Here is a 21,520-nt window from a genome sequence, read left to right as displayed (position 1 = left end):
GGTGTTGCTTTATTTATTTGATGCTTCAAATCCTCTGCTTTTTAGGTATTATTTACTTTGTTTGTTTATACTTTATATGATTGGTGTTCATTTTGTTCCCAAAAGTGAAACTTGATAGAAGTATCTACCTTGTTGCTTTCTTATTGAGATAACTATCTAAGGAGCAAGTAAACCTTCTTCCACAGGCAACAATACCATGGGTTTGATCTCTCTTGTACAGTGTCAGAAGCAGAGCTGCCTATTTTCTCTCATAGAATCCCAAGCTTTCTGAGTGCCTGGAATTGGAAGGTATGGCATCCCAGAAAGTTCTTTGGCATTTAGAACCTAGGATTTTACCTCTTAAGTATTAAGGTAGAGATTTAAAGAGCCAAGTCATGGTAAAATGATCTAATATTGTGCATCTGATATTGCAGAGCTTCAACAACCCATTATTGGGGCATCCATTATAACTTCCACAGGTATTCCTTGGCATTTTTGAAGATTTCAGTGTATGCAGAATTGACCATTCAAAGTTTTGTTCAAGTTCATCCTTGTACAAAAGCTGCTTAACAATGAGGATTCATATGCTTAAATTCAGGGCAGGTAAAAGGGAAAAAAGATTCAGAAGCTACTAATCAATCACCAAGGCATACACAACTCTATAACAAGGTAAGATTGCAATGCATTTACTCAAAAAATTCATATAGATGAGTGAAGGTGCTTCCTGGTACTCAGTCTGTGCAAAATTTTGCCAAAAACATCATAGAATACAATCTCTGCATCCATCTGGGTCAACTGGACAGACATGAAACCCTGTCCATCATAGAAGAAGTTTAGACCTTCTTTGTTGTGTCCTTTAATGTCTCCCCTCCATGCCTTGGAACCAGCTCCACTTGTTAGAAATTGTATAGGGCTGCAAAAAGTTTCAGATCATTAGCCAAATGCCCTGCTCACAGTTTTAACAGATGGTGCAAAAGTTTCATTTTGTTTACCTGTCTGTGTCGCTGATATGCTCAAGGCAATGGTCATGTCCATTCATGTAAAAATCAACATTGTTGGCCTGTGATTTTACAATGAAACTCAAAAATTTTAGATTCAATTAATAGATTTGCAAACCTTTTTGTTCTTCCATTGTCTATAAGACCAGAGAGAGTGCTTTCTGACAATTTCATTAACCTGAAGGATTGGGAGCAGCCGGGTTTTAAGTTCCTTTGTATCCCCATGATGTCCAACACTTCTGATGGCATGGTGACCAACAACAATCTTCCACTTTGCAGTTGATTCCTTCAATACTGATTCTACATCCTGTTACAAATATTCATAAAGAACATAGAGAGTGATCTTCATTAACATAGTATTAGCGTTAAAAGTATTGATTAAATGAAATGTACTCTTTCCTATTAGCTTGAGCTTTTGAGATAAAGGATTCTAAGTTCAAATCCCGACATTCCGGCTCAACAGTATCTCTTCCATTTCAATTGTATATTCTACGTGTTAGGCCTCACACATGCACGGACTATCGGTAATATACCTTTAATAGGTTGGCAGTGTAAGCCTTGCGAGAGTGGATGCCCCTCCAATCATATGTATGGCCCTCCGATTCAGTAAAGTATGCTTTGACAAAAGGAGTGGTGTCCACAAATAAAATCTCAGCTAATTCTACAAGGAAAAAAGAAGCAGATGAAGAGGAAAACTAATTAATATGGTTGGGTTTCATTGTTTCAAAGTTTTCAATGTGAATAGATAGCCCTGCATTGAGAGATGCTTGAATGTAAGAGCAAATTACCAGAATTCACAATGAAAGATCTGAGGCAAAGCCATCTACTATCAATTTTCCTAAGGAGAGGGCTCAACTGTGCCTCTGCATTGCCTCTATAATCATGGTTTCCCAAAACTGCATAGGAGTTAAATCAAATTAAATTAAATAATTGCTCAATGCTTTGCCAATAAGTGAAAAGCAAATTATGGTTTTCTTTTATCCATCTAATCATCAAAGTTGGGTACTTGCCGCTGTACCACTGCTTCTGCAGGCTCTTGGCTCTGTAGATTCTGCTGAATGATTCCTCAAATGCTGTGTCCTCTTCACCAGTCAACCCATTATCATAGAAATTATCTCCTGTGGAAACTACAAAATCTATGTCTAGCTTCCCTCCAATCCTTCCCATCTGCAACCAAGAATCATAACCATCACAGAAGTGAAAACATTTATGGCTGCTGCCCAACCCAAAAAGCAACAAATACAAAAGAGAAAGAAACCTTCTTGATTTCTACTAAAGCTTTCGTGGGTTGTCATATAAGCAAATTGCTCAAAACATTTGAATGCATTAAAGTTCACAAAAAGATAAGATAAGATAAAAAATAAAAAATAAAAACACAAGATTTAGAACCTGATAAGCAACTTGTGATTGGTTGAAAGCCCCTCTTCGGCCCCAGTCCCCAAGGACCAAAAAGCTAAGCGATCCATCACTCTTTGTGGGGTGTTCGAATCTTTGAAGCTCTGCAGATGTGAAGAAGAAACACAGGCCAAAGGCAATGGCAAAGAGAAGGCTGAGAGCCATTGATTTTTTATACCAAATTGCCATATCTCTTCAGAGGAGATCCAAGACAGACCAAAGAATAAATGTGTAAGGAATAAACTATTTCAACAATGGTCAATGGAAGACAGAGTAGGTAGCCTTCTGCATCAACGTGTAAATCCACTGCCCTTTTATAAACAAGAAAAGTCGGCAATGTCGAGAACAAGTTGTGTTAGTGCCGGGGAGGGAGAGTAGTTTTTTTATTGTGCGACATCCTTGGACCTATGTTATGTCCAAGAAGATGACAAAAGAAATTGAAAATTTCAGAATTTTAAAATATTAATTTATATATTTAAATTTATTCTCTGAACATTAGGATTTATGGTATAAGAGAGACTATTCATATAAATAATTAATTTTTTTTATTTGTTTAAAATTTCAGGATAAATAATGATTTACAGATAATATTATCCTAACTGTATAAGAGTTTAACTGGGAATATATATTCTCATGGACTTTGGTTTTGATTAAGGAATGAAACATTATCAGAAATCTCTAGTTTTTATTTATTATTTTTTTCTTCTAGGGCTTGTTCATGTTAAAATAAAAGTTTTACAAAGAGAATTACAAGCTTCTTAAAACAAATATCTCTACTAAATAATAATAAAATATTAAAAGAAGCCAAAATATTACCAATTTTGATTTTTGGTACGAGGAACAATAACATCATAGCAACAAAAACCAGAAAAGAATCATGTCGATCCAAATACATAAAAACTGAAAGAAAAAACCTAATTTTAACAGCGAACCGAATACGTACTGGGTCAGTAAGATTCTTTGTTGACAAGAATACTACCAGCAAAACTGGTTGTAACGAGGTTTATGAAAGATGTGGGTGCAACCAGGTGACACCCTAATGTGGTAATCTTTGCTCATCAGGCTCTTGCATTTCCTAACCTAGGAGTGCTAAATGTAGAAAGAAAGAGAGAATCGACAACATGTGAACCAATCCTTAGAGGAAGAAAGAGAGAAATGACATTAACGAACAAATAATACCATAAAGATAGGAGAGGCAAGCTGCCCACCGAATAACTAATACCTTATAACTGATTGGTTGCCATTCTGCCACCGAAATTGAGGATGATTAAAGGGAAAATAAGAAAAAGAAAAACTTCACTTATAAAAAATAAAAAATAAAAAAAATCATTTATATATATATATATAAACATATTTGAATTTACTTTTAATGATTTTCATGTATTTTCGGACAGTTCAAGATAATAAAATTTGTTTGGAAATGGGTTAATGAATGGTGGCATTTGTTTTGACAAAAAAATGGTTTTATGGGGGAAAATAATTTTTTTTTTTTTGGTTAAGACCTTAAAAATAATATTGAAAATATTTTTCGTTATTTGGTTTGTACAAAAAATATTTTACCGTTAATGTCAACTATTGTCACCAATAATTCGACAAAAATGCACCCACAATTTAGAGGTTATGATGAGGCAAAGGGGATGGCGAGGGCGAGCCATAGGAAGAAGGTGGTGTTGAAATCCTCTATATGGTTGGGAAGAGACGATGACGGGGGATGGCGGGTGAGAGGTGGAGCGATAGTTGGATTCCTCTATGGGGTAAATGATATTAAGATTTAGAGAGATGAAGATGATAGAAAAATGAGAAATAAACTCCGAAAAATAAGTTACACCTTTTAAGAAGGGTAAGGAATTTTCTTTCCCTATATTAACCAATTTATTATTGACCTAAAAATTATTTTTCTTTGACCATAATTTTTCACCCGTATGAAATTATTAAAACTTCACAAACATTTTATAAAAATAAGCATAATTTACATTTTCCAAAGTACCTAAAAAAAAAGAAGCAAAAAAATGGAGCAGAATTCAATTGGTTTGGCAGAGAGATACGCCGCTTGTTTGATGGGCCTCAACGACAGGGTTTTGGAGGTTGTGGAGTCAGAAACAGAGCGCACATGGTTTGGGGTTTGATTGGTTATCCACTCATTCCACTGCCACTCCATCGCCTAAACGACAAGCATGATTGATGAGATATATGCGAATATGCCAACGCATTATACGAATCCTGTTCAAGAGCCCTTAGAATATTCGTGGCTCAAACTTCTAGGAGACCAAATCTAAATTGCACTCTCTCGGGCCCCACACCTGAGTTTGCTTGCTCGAATAATTGTGTTCTTTCTTGTCGTAGATATTATTTTTAAAAAAAAATAGAAAATAACTTATCCCATCAGTCTATGAATAAAAGTAGAAAATAATATCTAGATAGTAGAACACTATGAAGAATTGTAGTATTTTTTCTAAAATTATATAGGGTAACTAAAACTTGATTATTTTAATTAAATTGATCAAGTTAATTAATCATAATTTTTTAATTTTATATTGATTGGTGTCGAGTTCGCAAATTATGTAAAAAATTCTCAATTATTATGTTGGGTGTCGTGTTCGAGTCTGTCAAGATTTGAATAAGACTGTTTTTAAAGGATAGTTCAATCCGCTGTATATCACGTCTCATGACGTGGAGATTATTAGTTCAAATCCTTCCTCCCTCTTTCCCTGTGTGGACATATCAAAAAAAAAAAAAATTTGAATCAGACTATATAATTAATTATAATCCTTTAATTTTGTGTTTGAATTCGTTATAGATGATACATAGATATGCGTCCATATTATTATTATTTGGCATTTATTTATTTTTTAATCATGTTTACCAAATCATACGCTGAAATCGAAAACATTAACTATTTTAAAAAAACAAAACAAAAACAAAAGGTGTAAGCCCTTGAAATCATCCCCAAACCGGAATAAGAGGTCGGGCCGGATCACACCAATCGATTCTCGAGCCGTATTGTTTGACCAAAGGTATCGGTCGATATCCTATCAAGTGGACCGGGTCGGGCATGCAAAATGTTTTTATGTAATTCATGGTATATCTAATAATTCTTCAAAGTCCACCCAATGGGCTGATTGGGCTGGAAGTGTCAAGTCAGCCTACAGAACCTGGGCCGAAACACTGCCCGTGAGAGAATCCCGCAGTGGTTCATTTCTGAGAGTTTGGAGAATTTTTGGTAGGAATAGCCTACAAATGCTTCTTTGCTACACTCATTACTTTACTTTGTTGAGAAATCTCATGCTTAAAAATAGGATGATTGTGTGATCAGATCCTTTGGTAGCAAGAATACGTAACGAAGATGGGTCTGTCGTATCAAAGTTTTCGTTTAAATTGGGTTGTAATTAAGAAATTCTTAGGCCTACAACGTTTGTCCTTAAAGAAAAACGCTAGACCTAGAAATCCTTTACAATTGGTTGACACGTGTTATCAATATGTAATTAGAGAGTGTTAATTTTTTTTAGTGGTTGATGTAGCTCTAATCACATGCTGACACATCTCAACAAGTTATAAAAAAGTTGTAGGTGTAGTAGTATTATTTATCCACAAAACTTGTGGATTCTCAATGAAATTGATTTTTTATAAGTGATCATAAAAAAATAAAAAAACAAAAAAACGTGTATTTTTCGTTAATCTAAATTAATTAATCACTATAAAAAGTTCAATTTTTTTTGATAAATCCAAGACAAGAAAAACTAAGACTTGGAATGCAAAACCCAGGAACAAAGAAAGAAAAACAAAAGCTTAATTGGATTTTTTCTAGAGCCAGTAAAGCTTCAATGAAGTGTAAAACTAGCAGATTAAAGAGGCAGAATAAAAAAAATTTACGCCGAAATAAACGGAACCTAAAAAAAACTTATGGGATTTTTGATTTTGAGATTTGAATGGAAAATAGAGAGATAATATGAAACCTTTGTATTTGTACGAAAAATGTTGGTGTTCTGCCATGAGTCCATGACCGATTAAATGGAGGAGTTGGTCCTCTACAACGCCCAAATGGGTAGATGGAAAAGAGTTGAATCTGCATGTTGCAAAAATATAATAAAATAAGAAAAATAAAAAATAAAAAATCTGTTAAAGAGTATTAAGAAAAAAAAATTAAAGTAAAATTATATAATTTAGTTAGATACTACTACTGAAAATGCTCTTAAATTGAAAAAATTGAAGGCGAGCATTATTGTAATTTGGTTTGGTTCTCAGTATTCCATGTGATGTGAAAGCTCAGTCATTAACCAGTTTTACATTTAACTCTCTCTGCCTCCTCTGGACGGTGGCTCTTTTTGAGTTTTGAGTCGGGTTAAAAGAGGGAAAAGAAGCAAAAAGTCAATAAAAACTTTAAAATCCCAAATAAAGGCAAAGCAAAAAACCACCCATTTCAACATAAAGCAAGACATTATTATCTCATCGTACCTAACCAGCTCTTCTTTTTGTGTGTGAAAAAGATGTTGGAATTGTTGCAAAAGCTTCTCTCTTCTTTCTCTATACTCTCTTTCAATCATAAAGCAATTGATTGCAAAATCATTTCTCACTCTATCTCTCTTCTTTTTTAAAATACTTCAATCCATTAAACAAAGAGGGGTTTACCTTGGAATTGTAACAAAAGATCTCATGGTCGGCTCTCAATAACAAATCCATAGTGAAAACAGCAGCATGAAAATGAAATGAAGAAATTAAATTCTGTACTACCTCACTGTTACCTCGGAATTGTGAGTAACACAGAACTGGATAAACTAATTGAACTGGATTGCTTTGTTAAATCCATTATATAATATTGATGCATTTACTTAATTTATTCAATTAAGTAATTAATTTTTATTAACCCTTCGAGTTCCTTTTCTTTTCAGAGCTAAACTAATCTTTGAATAAGTGAAATGTTACAAATTAATAGTGTTTGATAATTATTTCTAAGAGTTTGTTTTTTTGGGCCGTAAAAGTGTATGTGTTGATGCGACATGAAAGTAAAAGAGAATTTTAATTTTTTTTACTGTGTTTGCGAAGAAAGATGTTTGTTAATATTTTAATTTTTTGATATATGAAACAATATTTCAGCAAGTAAACCCTAAAATATTAAGGAAGAAAATAAACAAACTAAATGAACCAAAATACTGAGAATGTTATAAAATTAATAATAATTGTTATGGTGAAATAATTGTAGGGTAAAACTATTGTTTTTACCCTTACTCTTTTGCTATATATATACTCTCGAGGTAGGAAGAACACATACCAAAATTTTTCTCCTTCCCAATCTATTGCATAGTTTTTTTTTTTTTCTTTTCAATTGTTTATTTACAACATCAAACATCTCTTTCTCTCTCTCTCTTCCTGAGGATGCCTGTTTCACAGCAATATGGATATGGGGTTGGGGCCTCGGATTTGTCAAATGGGTTTATGAGATCAAGGAGTAGGAGGAATATGAGGGCACCAAGAATGCGTTGGACAACCACTCTTCATGCCCGTTTTGTCCGTGCTGTAGAACTCCTTGGTGGCCATGAAAGTATCTCTCTCTCTCTCTCTCTCTCTCTCTCTCTCTAGTACTACTTGTTTTGCTAGATTTTCTTCTATTTTCTTAACCTGCAAGGATTTTCTTCTTGAAGTATTCTTTTAATAGCTGCTTGTGTTGTTGGGTTTTTAGGGGCTACTCCAAGGTCAGTTTTAGAGCTAATGGATGTCAAAGATCTAACTCTTGCTCATGTCAAGAGCCATTTACAGGTGCAGCTGAAAAACACTCATCTCTCTCTCTCTCTCTCTCTCTCTCTCTTTGTCTTCCCAAGTGCTGACTACTTTAGAGAGACAGAGAGACAGAGAGAGAGAAAAAGTAGCCATCATTTCTCAATAATAGAAGCAATTACTGAACTTACCAAACATCAACCTCGTGGGAAAAACAGCATTTTTCATTAAAGAAACCAAACAAATTCCAGAAAGCAAAGCATCTTATTTGTTTGTCTTTTTTTTGTTGATTGGGATTTTATTACATTTTCTCTCATCAAGAAATTGTTTTTTTACTTCTGTTTATTTATTGCTGTTTTCTTGTTTTATATTTGGTTTTCCTTGGCAGATGTATCGAACTGTCAAGAACACTGAGAAACCTGCAGCTTCCTCAGGTAATTCATATTGCCTTAGCCATCTTCCTCCCCTTTATTGCTTATTAATTCCCTGATTTCTGCTACAAGTTGTAATTATTAAAGATTCTCTCCATCGTTTTGCTTTATGCTATAAATATAAATGCAGACGTACATATATATATATATATGCATGCACCAATAGAGGACATGTTTAATAAATATTAAAGCTTCCACATTTAAAGCTTTTGTAACTTGGTTCTTTTTCTGTGTGAGATGTAGAATATTAGTTCAAGTGTCAACATATATACATGTGATTAATTAAAATGCAATTTATAAGACGTAAGAGAACTCCAAATTAATTAAGTAAAAAGAATTCATTTGAATGCATATTACGATCTTAATTGACCTAATCTTTGGAGGCTTAATTGTATATATCAGATGGATCTGGAGATGAAGATTTCTTGAGCACAACACCAGCTCCACATCAAAACGACAACTGTTCAAAAAGGTAATTAACTCTGAATCTGTTTAAACTCAATTTTTAGAATATTAATTAAACTCGATTTGAAAAATTGATAATTTAACCTAGCATATATATGATTTAACATTAGAAGAAAATTTAAAGAACTGAATTGGAATAAAAAGAAGGCAAGAATCCACCACTTTTTAAATCAATTTCAAGTGATAAAAATTAGGGGAAACTTCACTAAGGCCCCCGAACTTCCGGCCGATTTTGCAGACCCCCCCTGAACTTCAAAAACTCTCATTTTAGATCCTTAAACTTCCATTTTCTCTCACTTTGGACCCCTCCGTCAGTTTTCAACATTAGATTTAAAGGTTTGACTTTTTTATACTCATTATATCCCTCGTTAAAACTACACTGTTTTGGATTCCTAAAAATTACAACTCACCCAGCCCAAAATGACGTCGTTTTGAGCATTATTATTATTATTATTATTTTTTTATTTTCAAAGCAAAATATTTTTTTTAAAAAAAAAAAAAAGAAAAAAAAAAAGGAGTAATATCGGGGTGGCTCCAGCCACCCCTTAGCCGATCTGGGGGTGGTTCGACCACCCCCATGGCCAAGGGGGTGGTCCGGCCACCCCCTTGACAAAAACAAAAAAAAGGGGGGATCAGTGCATTTGGGGTGGCTGGACCACCCCCAAGGGGCTGGGGGTGGTTTCGGCCACCCCATACGGCGGCCATGGGGGTGGTTCGACCACCCCCAGATCGGCCAGGGGGTGGCTCCAGCCACCCCCTTGGCCAAAAATGGGGTGGTCCGGCCACCCCATTTTGGCCAAGCCCGATCATTCTCCCCCTTTTTTCCCCCTATTTTTTTTAAAAAAATAAAAAATAAATAAATAAAATAAAAATATTTAATGCCCATAACGGTGTCGTTTTGGGCTGGGGTGGGTGCTGTAGTTTTGGGCATTTTCGAAATTTCAAGTGGGCTGAGTAGGGGTATAATGGGCATTTAACATTGAAAACTAACAGATGGGTCTAAAGTGAGAGAAAATAGAAGTTTAAGGGTCCAAAATGAGAGTTTTTGATGTTCAGGGGGGGTCTGCAAAATCGGCCGGAAGTTCAGGGGCCTTAGTGAAGTTTCTCCTAAAAATTATTTTATTACATTAACCGCAACAGTTAAAAAATTGCATATACCATCCCCTATATATAATTAAGCTGATAATAACCCAAATGGCATTTGTGAAAATCCTTCCATGGGTCATACTGTCCTTTTAGTCTGAATAGTTCATTAGAATGTACACGTCCCCACAAATGATAAAATTCATTATTCACTACAATAAAAAAACAATGATTTTGTGACGTTTCAATAGTAAGGATTTTTTAAAACGTAACACCTAGGGGTGACATGCAAAAAAATAAAAAGGTCACTCCTTATAAGAGTGACGATGTGACATGTCACTCTTTAAACGTCACTCTCAAGGGGTGACGTGCTGAAAGTGGGTCGCACGTCACCATGCAAAAATGAATGTAAATAAATGAATGAATTCACCATTAAATTTGTGAGTCTCATCTCTATCTTTATAAAATAAATAAATGAATTCACCATTAAATTTGTAAGTCTACAAATCTAATGATTAATTTATATAAAAGATGGTTGAGAGAATGATGTGTAACATGTCTAGTCACGTCCCTTAGCCTACTTAAAGAAGAAAATCTATAAAGACCTGAACATTATCGAGCCAAATCTTTTGGTTGATTCATGCATTTTTTTCTTTTTTTCTTTTTTTGTACTTGTTCATCTGTCCATATATGCATGTGTGTTCTTTGTGGACTTCTTGTTTTTCAGCTAAATATTATTGAAACCATCTTTTGAAACAAAGATTTTGGCAGTCACTACTGTTCTAGATAGTCTACTAACCATCTTATTACTTTCATCTTAAATAATTAAGCGTTAGTGCATGCTACCTAATTCATTGTCAAAACACAGGGAAGCAACATGAGCTACATAAATGTAATACTTTAAAAGGGCAAGTCAATGTTATAATTAGAATGCTTTAAAATCACTTAGATAACCTAATTTCACTTAATATAAGTAATTAATATAGGACTTAAAACCCATGTAACGCCTTCACAATTCACCCACCCAATATGAGTCCTATACTTCTTTTGTCTTGGATATGATTATTAATTTGTCCTTTTTATTCTTTTTGGCCAACAAATAATTCCAAATTTGTACATTGTTGTGTATGGATCAGCAGAGGTGGTATTCCAATACTATCTAAACTTTGATCATCAACCAATTAAGCAGTAAGACTTGAAATCAACAGCTAGCTATAGCCGACGATCGAGCTTGTCGCTGACTTAGCTAGGGTCCCTCAATTTGTTGTTGGAATGTGAGGGGGCAGTCTATAATATTATTTTAATTTGCTGAATACAGTGTTATGCTGATGTGGGTTGATGCCACAATGTAGCTATCTAGGTTTTCTAGCTAGTGTAAGGGTGTTTTTGTGATGAGTGTGAGGGTGAATGGGTAAGAAACTTACATGTTTTGTTTAGAGACTGTGTTGTGATGACAACTTTTTATTGCAATATTAATTATGAACTTTCTATGTAATGATATTATTTGGTTTGAGCACATGTTTTGTTGTAGTGATGCAACTTTTAATGGATCATGCAATGATGCAGTAAGAGCACAAATGTCCTAAAGGAATTGGCCAAAAAAAAAATTAAAAAAATTATCAACGACGACTTTAAATTGCCTTGCTAATATATATACCCATATCTGCAACGACTAACAGAAGTCATCGCAAATATATACACTTGTGTTACGAATCTCGTATAACCAAAATTTTTAAATAGACCCCAATAAATTATTGGCGTATGGGTAAAGGGCTGAGAAATATAATTTCTTAGCGCATGCCCTTTGTGCCAAGAAAATGAACTCTTCCTTGCGAATGCCCCATGTGCTAGGAAGATGAACTCCTCTTGGCCTGGCGCATGCTCTTGTGCCAGCAATAATGCATCTTCCAGGGGGCATGTGCCAAGAAGAGTGCATCTTCCTAGCGCGTGCCATTAAAGCACATGAGCATGTGCCGTAAAATTTTAATTTTCCTGACGAATGAGCATATGACATTAAAGTTTTAATTTTGCTAGCGCATGGACATCGTTGCATATACAAAGAATATGCTAGGAAATGTTAGGATCATATTTCTTAGTATTTATTATGTGATTCCTAACATTTAAGAAAGCCACAAACACACCTTCCTTTTTCTTTTTTTCTTTTTTGTGGTGAAGTGATAATAGTTTTTAATTTTTAGCATATTTTGTCTAAGATGCTAGCTTCTCTTAATTTCTAAAATGGGACTCCTGCCACAGTACTAAATGCTGTTGAAGTGTGTGTTGATAGGCCCCTGTAAACAAGAATTCGTATCCTAAGAAACTACCCAAAAGCAAATATTTCTGTGTAGATAGAAGAAACAACCCCCCTCTCTTTCCCCCTTCCAATGAAAAACCAGCAACATTGAGCATTTCTAACCAATGTTCACTCTTGGACATGGCATTTTCCTTTTCCTTTTATGCTCTTTATATAAGCAAAGCATAATACATTATCTCTATATTGCACAATGTGCTTTGTGAATTTCTTTGTAAAACTCTTAAGTGCTTTTCTTCCCCCTTTTTAAATTTGCAGGAAGATGTGAACAAATACACATTTTGATTAAAAGGTTGGGAGATGCCTATGTTTTAGACGTAAATGGGATTGAGTTGGTGTGGATAGTGCCCAACACCACGTGCTACATTAATTCTTCTTCAATTCCTCGGTTGTGATTTCATATGTAATATAAATATAAAGACATAAAGAGTCCTAATTAAATGGTGCAGGTCTGCACGTGCAGCCAACTTTAAATACACTTGACCCCAACTATGACAACTTTTGCGTTTTAGCTTCCAATTAAATAAAGTTCAAAAAATTATGTTCAGCTTGTACAAAGTTACAAACTGTCAAATTGTGACAACTTATTCCCTCCTAATTGTTTCCGTCCTTTTAGATCGAATGTCAGTCATCTTTAAGGAATAGCTCAATCAGTTTCAATCGGTTAAAAACCACACTTCATAAAGCAGAAGTCTCTAAATTGAATCTCCTTCCTCCCTTTTTTCCCCTTTTGTGAGCATGTCGAAAAAGTTAAAAAAAAAAAATGATCGCACATGACTTTTAGCCATCCTCTCAAAAATGCACCAGAGGGTAAAACGTTTAAAAAAATAAAAATTCTTTCTTTTTTATTAAAAAAAGAAGAAAGTTAAATACAATATAAAAAAAAAAAAAAATGTGGCTCAATTAATACCACCCCAAATGGGGGAATGGGGTGACTGAAACAACCCTCAACACATTTGGGGTGGCTTAGTCACCCCAACCCCAACACCAGTCATAGGGGGTTGAGCCATTCCCTATTCTTTATTATTATTATTATTATATTTTCAATACATTTTTAGGAATTTAGGTAGTTAAAAATCATGTGTGTTGCACGTAATTGGTCCTAATTAAAAGACAAAAAAGTTAACGGAGTGACTAATTTGCCACAATTTAATTATTAAAGGGTCGGATTGAATGTCACTTTTTAAACTTTAAAAGTTAAAAGGTAAAAGTGGTTATACTTTGAGCGGTTAAATCTAATTTTTCCAATCGAACATATAAAATATTATGAAAATTATTAAAAAACAGAAAACCAATATATATATATAAAGACACTCAATATGACCCTTTCATCCACCAGATCCATCATCTTCATCAATTAAGAAGTGTAATTTTGAACTCCTCCGACAGAAATGGGATCGGCCGGCCGGCAGCACACAGACTCTTTCATTCGCCGATGATGTATATATAGAGCTAGGCAGGAAGCCACTTGATCTCACCACACCAGCTGTTCCATTACAGCACGATTGACTCCACGTGATATATCATGTCACCTCCCGGAGACCAATCAATGCTTTATACGATGCATTAAATTAGCCAGCAATAACATATATCTACTTGAATTGAAGTGAGAAAAGAAAACAAAACTTCACAAACCCACATGCAGATGACACAACCAATGGCGACATGAGTCACATCACAGGAGGAGAAGAAGAAGAAGAAGGATCCCTCTCCATTTCTTCAAATGATCATAATATTCATAATACATATTTTCCATGATATTGATGGTGTATCTAATGATTCGTTTGGATTTAAATGCTTCAAAAATCGAGCCAATGGGCTGATTGGGCTCAATAGTTCAGCCTAGATTGGGCTAAAAGGGTCAAGCCAGCCATCTGGTATGCCACAAACTTAATTTGTATGATTTGTTTTCGTTCTTTGGCTGAAAATGCTTATATATATTACAAAAGTGGTCTTGAAATTTAGCACTATATATTTGCCTAAATGAGTTGTACGTGTGTCAGAGCATCACCAATGAGCTCTTTATTATGTGTTTTTAGCCAAAATTTAGAGAATAGTCTAGAAAGCTCTAATTTATCAAACTCTCCATCATTTCTCCCCAATTTAGTTTTTGTCAGAATCTCTCAACATATTTATGCTAGTTTTTCTTTGGAAAAACTTCATTTTTGACTCATGAATTATCACCCGTTTTGACATGCCCTCCTCAAACTTCAAAACCTCTCAATTTGGACCTTGAAAACTTTCAATTACAGTTAATTTGAACTACTCCGTCAGATTTTAAACGTTAAAAGTTAGACAATAACATTTATACTCCTGATTTTTTTTATAAAATTTCAAATTTACCCTTAATTTCAAATTAAAAATTAATATATATATATATATATATATATATATATATATATTATAAAAAAAAAATCACAAGGTGACCAATGGTTGGGCCACCATGTGACCCATTTTTTTCAAAAAAAATTTCTTCAATTTTTTTCTTTTTTAATAAAAAGAAAATTGAAGGGTAATTTTGTCTTTTTAGAGGTTTTAACGGTATAAATTGATAAAGAAGTTCAAATTGACTGCAATTAAAAGTTCAGGGGTCCAAATTGAAAGGTTTTAAAATTTGAGAAAGTATATCAAAATAAGTGGTAATTCATAGGTCAAAAGTGAAGTTTCTTATTTTTCTTTAGTCATTCATTATTTTATTATTTTCATTGTTTTCTCTCTCCATATGTGAACTTAAAAGTCTTTTTTTTTTCTTATTTAATTAAAGTAAATTAATATTTAAATAGCTTAATATTTGGTGCTTGTAAAAAGTAATTTTTTTAACTAAAATTTAGCTAAATTTTAAAAAACTAATTAGTGATGTTCTTATGAACAAACATCCCTCATCATGTTAGGCTTTTAAAGAAGCAAATAGGGGGAGAGCACAGGAGAAGCCAAAGAAGTCTTCTCCAACTAATTAAACCCTTTCTTCAGTATTCCATGTGATGTGAGAGCTCAGTCACCACAACCAGTTTTTACATTTAAGTTTTAACTCTCTCTCTTCTCTCTTTTTGGGGCGGTGGCCCTTTGCCTCGGGCTAAGAGGGAAAAGGAACAAAAAGTCAAATAAAAACTTAAAATCCCAAATAAAGGCAAAGCAAAACCACCCATTTCACCATAAAGCAAGACATGAGGGGCTATCATCGTAGCCAACTAGGGCTTCTTTTTTTGTGTCAAAAAAGATGGTTGGAATTGTTGCAGAAAAGCTTTTCTTTCTCCTCTACTCTCTTTCAATCATAAAGCAATCGATTGCTAAATCATTTCTCACTCATCTCTTTTGTACTACCTCTTACTATTCCCTTGGAATCTGCGCATTTCTTTGTGTGTGTGAAAGAGAAAGAGAGTAACACAACTGGAAATAGAAGCACTGATTGAACTGGAAATGGATTTGAGTACACTGTAGGCACAAAGTAAACATCTTGAGTTGCTTTGATTGTCTTCTTTTGGTGGTCTGCTAGAAAATGTCTTTTTTTTTTTTTTTTTTTTTTTATATATATATATATATAGAAAGGAAAAGGGAAAAAGAGAATGTGTTAGCAAAAGAGACCCTTTTTCTTTGGTAAAGCCATTATATAATATGGATGCATTTGCTTGATAAAAATAAATTCAAGTGAAACAAGAGCACTCGTATCCACTGTAGTAAATATGTTTTCTATTTTAGTTATCAACTTTTTCAAATTACTTACATTCGATTCTGTGTTTTAGCTATTGAATTTTACTATTCTATTTTTAAAATTTTTTCTCAAGATTTTTTTTTAATATGGAGATGAGAGAGAATGTTAGAGATTAAAAAAATACTTGGGTTTACATTTGGTGAGTAACAATGGTGAGAGGTGAGCATTGTAGCAGCTCGCCAAATATTTTTCCAAATTACTGAGGCGAATGTAGCATTTTCCTCACATTTTACCATCTTGGCCGGCCATAATAACATTAATTTTTATCTGAACTATTCAATTTTTTTTTTTTTGAGAACTTTCAATAGACCATTTCAAAGAAATAACTTAAATAGTTAATTACTAAGGAAAGCTTTCCTGTTTTGGACTGTTGCTTGATTGTTCCAAAAATTAGTCATGTTAATTTAGCAACTACAAGAAAATAAATATATGCCCAAATAAACCCTTGACCAAGGCCAAATAATTTATTTTCCATTTTTAACTACCGGACATTAATGGGGGAGTCTCCTATTTATGTAATAGTCTATCATGAGGAAGACATCATAATTCAATTCAGGCAATTTCTAATCAAAGTTATCTTGTCATCAACATGCATATCTTTAAAGTAAGTAGGAAAAATAGTTGTTTAGACAAAAAGAAATAATATGAAAAAGAGTTGTCTTGGGTCCAATTTTGTTGAGATTGTGACATTTATCTCGTAACAAGACATAAGTAACACGTGTCCCACTCTTCAGGTATAGTTTCAACTGGAATTGGACCTAAATCGAATTAAGTGAAAAATATTCTTATCCTAAAAACTTAAGCTTATAATAAGAATATGTAAATTTAATTATTTATAATACTTTAACAGTATCTAACATGATTTTTCTGTATTAAAATATCAGTGGTTGTTACCGAAATTATGCCACATTACTTCTTTGAGATAAACAATATTTTAATGATATAATAGTGGAGACAATTCACATTATATTTGTGAAAACTCATGTCTAATATTTCTGAGCTATGAACTGTTACCTAAAGCTCATTACATAAACTAGTTATGTGATAATTCACTTAGTAAGTCATGGACTTACACAGTTACTTTCCCTCCACCTCCCAAATACTTAAGTGTTTTGTGGTTTAGCAAGTTTTCGGATCATAGAGTGTGAAAATTCCTAGGATGCAGACGCCAAGTGAATCACTTGCATTATGATCAGGTTTGGGTAGATATTCGTTTGATGTTTATAGAATGTTGTTGGAAGCTCAAAGTCTGTAATTTATGATACATATTTCCATTCATGGATAAGTATACTTGTAGCAATCTCAGATCTTGTATTTTCGATTTTTGCATGTTCTTACTTTGATCAGTTAATTGGTCCGTAGATATTACCAGTAGCACTCTCCAAGTTGATCAAATTTAATCAATGGTAAATTTGAGAGCGTTACAACCTCTGTAGCATAAGAATGTTTTCATTGGCTAAAGATATCTCACATAAGTTTTGGTGTTTTCATATTGATATCCTACCGATTACTACTGATGGATAACTTGGAGTAGGGATTTTGTTTAGTCTATTCGTACGGACTCAAGAATAGGTTTATGGGTAAGGCGTTTTAGTTTTTGTTGAACTCTTTTCGTTGTGTGCAATCCAAGGACTCGCGTATTCATGTAGTGTTGGTACTTAGCCTTTTGCTTTTATTTATTTATTATTTTTATTTATAGATGATGAGTGGCACTTGTTAACATGGATTGTCATTGGATTGCTGATGCGGTTATTGATGTACGTGTTATATAAGATATGCGTGGCTAGATGACAAACTGTTAACTTTGACGGTAAAGTAACAGTATGACTTATTTATAATATAGGCAAAACATAATGATTTTATTCTTAAAATTAGAAACCCATCGACTAAATCAAAATTTGATGAAAACCTAAGGGATAAATATGATTTTTTCCAATAATTATTGGCAAAGTACTGAAAATCAAAAATCAAAAAGCTCAACTATATATCAAAATAAAGAGTAATGTTAGGAATCATCCTTTTATCCTTCTAAAGTTGATGTGGCTTTTAAAATCACCATTGAATCAAAATTCAAGTATGATTCATCTAAAAGTCAATGGTGACTTTAAAAACCACATCAACTTTAGGAGGATAAAAAGATGATTCCTAACATTACTCAAAAATAAAGAGCTAATTAAAATTATGTAATACCTATCCAAAATTAAATATTATAGAGGAAAATTGACCTTAAACAAATAAGAGAGAAAACGAAATTCAGATAACAAAGTGGATAAGAATCAATGTAATTCTTAGGGGTGAAATTAATGCGGGCGGTTATTAACGGCCCGCTAACCGCTAATCGTACTAACTACTACCGCTTTTAAAGGCGATTAGGAAAAATTGTTATGGTTAGCGGTTTTAGATTTTGAAAAAACTGCTAACCGCATATATATATATATATGAAACAATGTCGTATGTAGTAGGTTATTATTATATTACCATATAAATGACATCGTTTTGTTTTTTGTTTCTAATTTTTTTTTAAATTTTTTTTAAAAAAATTGATTAGCGGTTATTAGGGTTATTAGCCGCTGACTACCAGTTAACCATCTAGGCAGTTAGCGAAGACAGTTAGTAAATTTTACTAATTGCCTTTTCACCCCTAGACTACTAATTCTAATCCTGATGTCCGAAAGCCCATGGTAAACTCTAACATTTAATTAGCCTATTATATAATTCCAATGGTTTCTTCTTGATTTTCTAACCCAACTCATGTGAGATAATTATTTTAAAGTGTCAATCAGATTGCATCTTTGTTTTAACTCAATTTATGTCACTCATGCATGTATTTATTTATTTTAACATGTCCATGTACAAGGAGGGAGGGGAAAAGGGTAAGAAGAATTGGATTTAGTGACCTACGCTTCATAAGGGGTGGTCCCCAACTAATTTTTTCATCTAATTAAACTCAAATAAATCTACAGAACTTCCATCATGGTGTTTATATATACTCTACAACAATTATGAGAAAAAGAAATTAATATTTAATATATGTACAGAATAGGATCATCTCTATTTTATTGTTATGATTTAAAGTTTGCACATTTAACGATATATATGATGCTACATTATTTTTTCTTTAGTGTCTAATAGTTCTTTTGATTGTATTTCATGTCAATTTGGTAAACAACCGGCTTTGCCATTTAATAATAGTGAGTCTCATGCTAGTACTTCTTTTGATTTAATTCATTTTGATGTTTGGAGACCTTCTCCTGTTGCTAGTATGAGTGGTTCACGTTATTTTATGATTTTTGTTGATGATTTCTCTCGTTACACTTGAGTATTTTTAATGAATCTCGTTCTGAATTATTGGATATTTATCATACTTTTGTCAAAATGGTTGAAACCCAATTTTCAAAACTCATCAAAGCTTTTCGTTCTGATAATGCTTTAAAATATACTTAGCATGATTTTCAAGCCATTCTCAAACATTATGGCATTGTTCCTCACTTGTCGTGTCTAGGCACCTCACAACAAAATGGTCAAGTTGAACATAAACTTAGGCACATTTTAGACATTGTCCGTGCTCTTCTCATTTTCACATATGTTCCTACCTCGTTTGGGGTGATGCCACTCTCAAGGCTGTCTACACTATCAATAGGTTGCCTACCCCTATCCTTGATAATTGCACTCCTCACGAGCGGTTGTTTGGCTCTATTTCTTCATATCACCATCTTTGTGTCTTTGGTTCTACCTGTTTTGTTTTACTCTAGCCTCATGAGTGCACCAAACTTGAGCCTCGTTCTCGGTTGTGTTGTTTTCTTGGACGTGGAGTGGAACAAAAGGGCTACTAGTGTTATGATCCTGTGTCTCGTCATCTTCGCATCTCCCGTCATGTAATTTTTTAGGAGCATCGACTATTCCACGAAATTGAAAAATTCAGCATGCCATCCTTCCCTCTCTTTACTACCCTTCTTGAGATTCCTCTTTCTTTAACTCCCACTAGCAATGTCTTGCTAGAGTCTCTCTTGCTCGAACAGTAGTCATTAGATGCCCTCTACACCATTTCATTTGCGTCCCGAGGTTCTGTTCCATCCGAGGATCCGGTCTGCACTCCACCACTTGACATTCGCCGATCCACCCGAGTAAGATCTCTCCCATCCCATTTACAAGATTTTCATTGCTTTCATGCCTTAGTTACCTTGCATGAGCTCCACTCCTTTCGTAAGGCCTCCACTAATCCTCTTTGGCAGGTTGCGATGAAAGAGGAACTTGATGCTTTACATAAGAACAATACATGAGATCTGGTTGACTTACCTCTTGGAAAATCTGTGGTTGGGTGTAAGTGGGTTTACAAAATCAAGACTTGTTCCAATGGTACTGTTGACAGGTACAAGGCGCGACTTGTGACCAGAGGTTTTACTCAGGAATATGGTGTGGATTATGAGGAGACTTTTGCTCCAGTTACTTGCCTATCTTCTTTGCGTGTTCTGTTGGCTGTTGTAGCCTCTCGACATTGGTCACTTTGTCAAATGGATGTAAAAAATGCATTCTTTAATGGTGATTTAAGTGAAGAAGTCTATATGCAGCCACCTCATGGATTATCTCATCCTACAAACAAGGTTTGTCATCTTCTTCGAGTTTAGCGCTACTATCTCTCACCTTGGCTACTCCATCAGCTCTTATGATTTAGCCGTGTTTATTCGCCGCACAGACCAGGGTATCATACTTCTTCTACTATATGTTGATGACATGATTATCACTAGAGATGATATCACTGATATTCAGGAACTTAAACAGTTTCTCAGTCAGCACTTTGAAATGAAAGATCTTGGCCCTCTCAGCTATTTTCTTGGTCTTGAGATCTCCTCTTCTTTTGATGGTTATTATTTGACACAGGCCAAGTATCTATTTGATCTGCTTTCCCGAGCCAATCTCACAGACAGTAAGATTGTCGACACAGCGACTGAGCTTAATACTCGTCTCACTCCTCATGATGGTGAGCCTCTTCGCGATTTTACCTTATATCGGCATTTATTTGGCAGTCTTGTCTACCTTATTGTCACTCTACCTGATATCTCGTATGTTGTCTATCAGGTGAGTCAGTTTATGGATGCTCCTCACTCCACTCATTTCTTAGCTGTCCTCTGCATCCTTCGATACTTGAAGGGGACATTATTTCATGGGCTCTATTTCTCCTCTCAATCTCCTCTTCAGCTGCATGCATATACTGATGCTGATTGGGTGGGTAATCTGACAAATCGTCGCTCTACCACTAGTTATTGTTTTCTACTTGGCATCTCGCTTATCTCTTGGCGAAGTAAAAAACAAACTGTTGTTGCTCGATCTAGCACCAAGGCAGAATATCGTGCTCTAGCTGACGGTACGGCGGAACTTCTTTGGTTGCAATGGCTGTTACAGGATATGAGTGTCTCTCTTTCTTCTGCTACTCCTGTATACT

General features: G+C 34.3%; 2 protein-coding genes across 3 annotated transcripts; one reads left to right on the top strand and one right to left on the bottom strand.

Moving 5' to 3' along the window:
• Positions 1-490: 490 nt before the first annotated feature.
• On the bottom strand, positions 491-2,731 carry LOC132184493 (purple acid phosphatase 17). Its single transcript, XM_059598143.2, has 7 exons — positions 2,367-2,731; positions 1,988-2,144; positions 1,766-1,873; positions 1,511-1,638; positions 1,156-1,284; positions 972-1,039; positions 491-892 (listed from the first exon to the last, which is right to left on the bottom strand). The coding sequence occupies exons 1-7, from the start codon at positions 2,559-2,561 to the stop codon at positions 679-681; spliced, it is 999 nt and encodes a 332-aa protein (XP_059454126.1). The 5' UTR covers positions 2,562-2,731; the 3' UTR covers positions 491-678.
• Positions 2,732-7,660: 4,929 nt separating this feature from the next.
• LOC132184885 (transcription repressor KAN1) lies at positions 7,661-12,835 on the top strand. 2 transcript variants are annotated; one of them, XM_059598671.2, is made up of 5 exons: positions 7,661-7,908; positions 8,047-8,123; positions 8,470-8,515; positions 8,915-8,984; positions 12,630-12,835. In XM_059598671.2, exons 1-5 carry the CDS (start codon positions 7,743-7,745, stop codon positions 12,637-12,639), a joined length of 369 nt encoding a protein of 122 aa, XP_059454654.2. In that variant the 5' UTR covers positions 7,661-7,742; the 3' UTR covers positions 12,640-12,835. The 2 variants fall into 2 exon arrangements, with proteins under 2 accessions (XP_059454654.2, XP_059454653.2); XM_059598670.2 differs by lacking the exon at positions 12,630-12,835 and adding an exon at positions 11,200-11,576.
• The last annotated feature ends 8,685 nt before the right edge of the window (positions 12,836-21,520 follow it).

The sequence above is a fragment of the Corylus avellana genome, chromosome 7 (genome assembly GCF_965113065.1).
Source record: "Corylus avellana chromosome 7, dhCorAvel1.hap1.2, whole genome shotgun sequence".
Taxonomy (NCBI): Eukaryota; Viridiplantae; Streptophyta; class Magnoliopsida; order Fagales; family Betulaceae; genus Corylus; species Corylus avellana.
The sequence above is the reverse complement of the archived record's forward strand: the minus strand, read 5'-3'. Positions and strand labels throughout refer to the sequence as shown.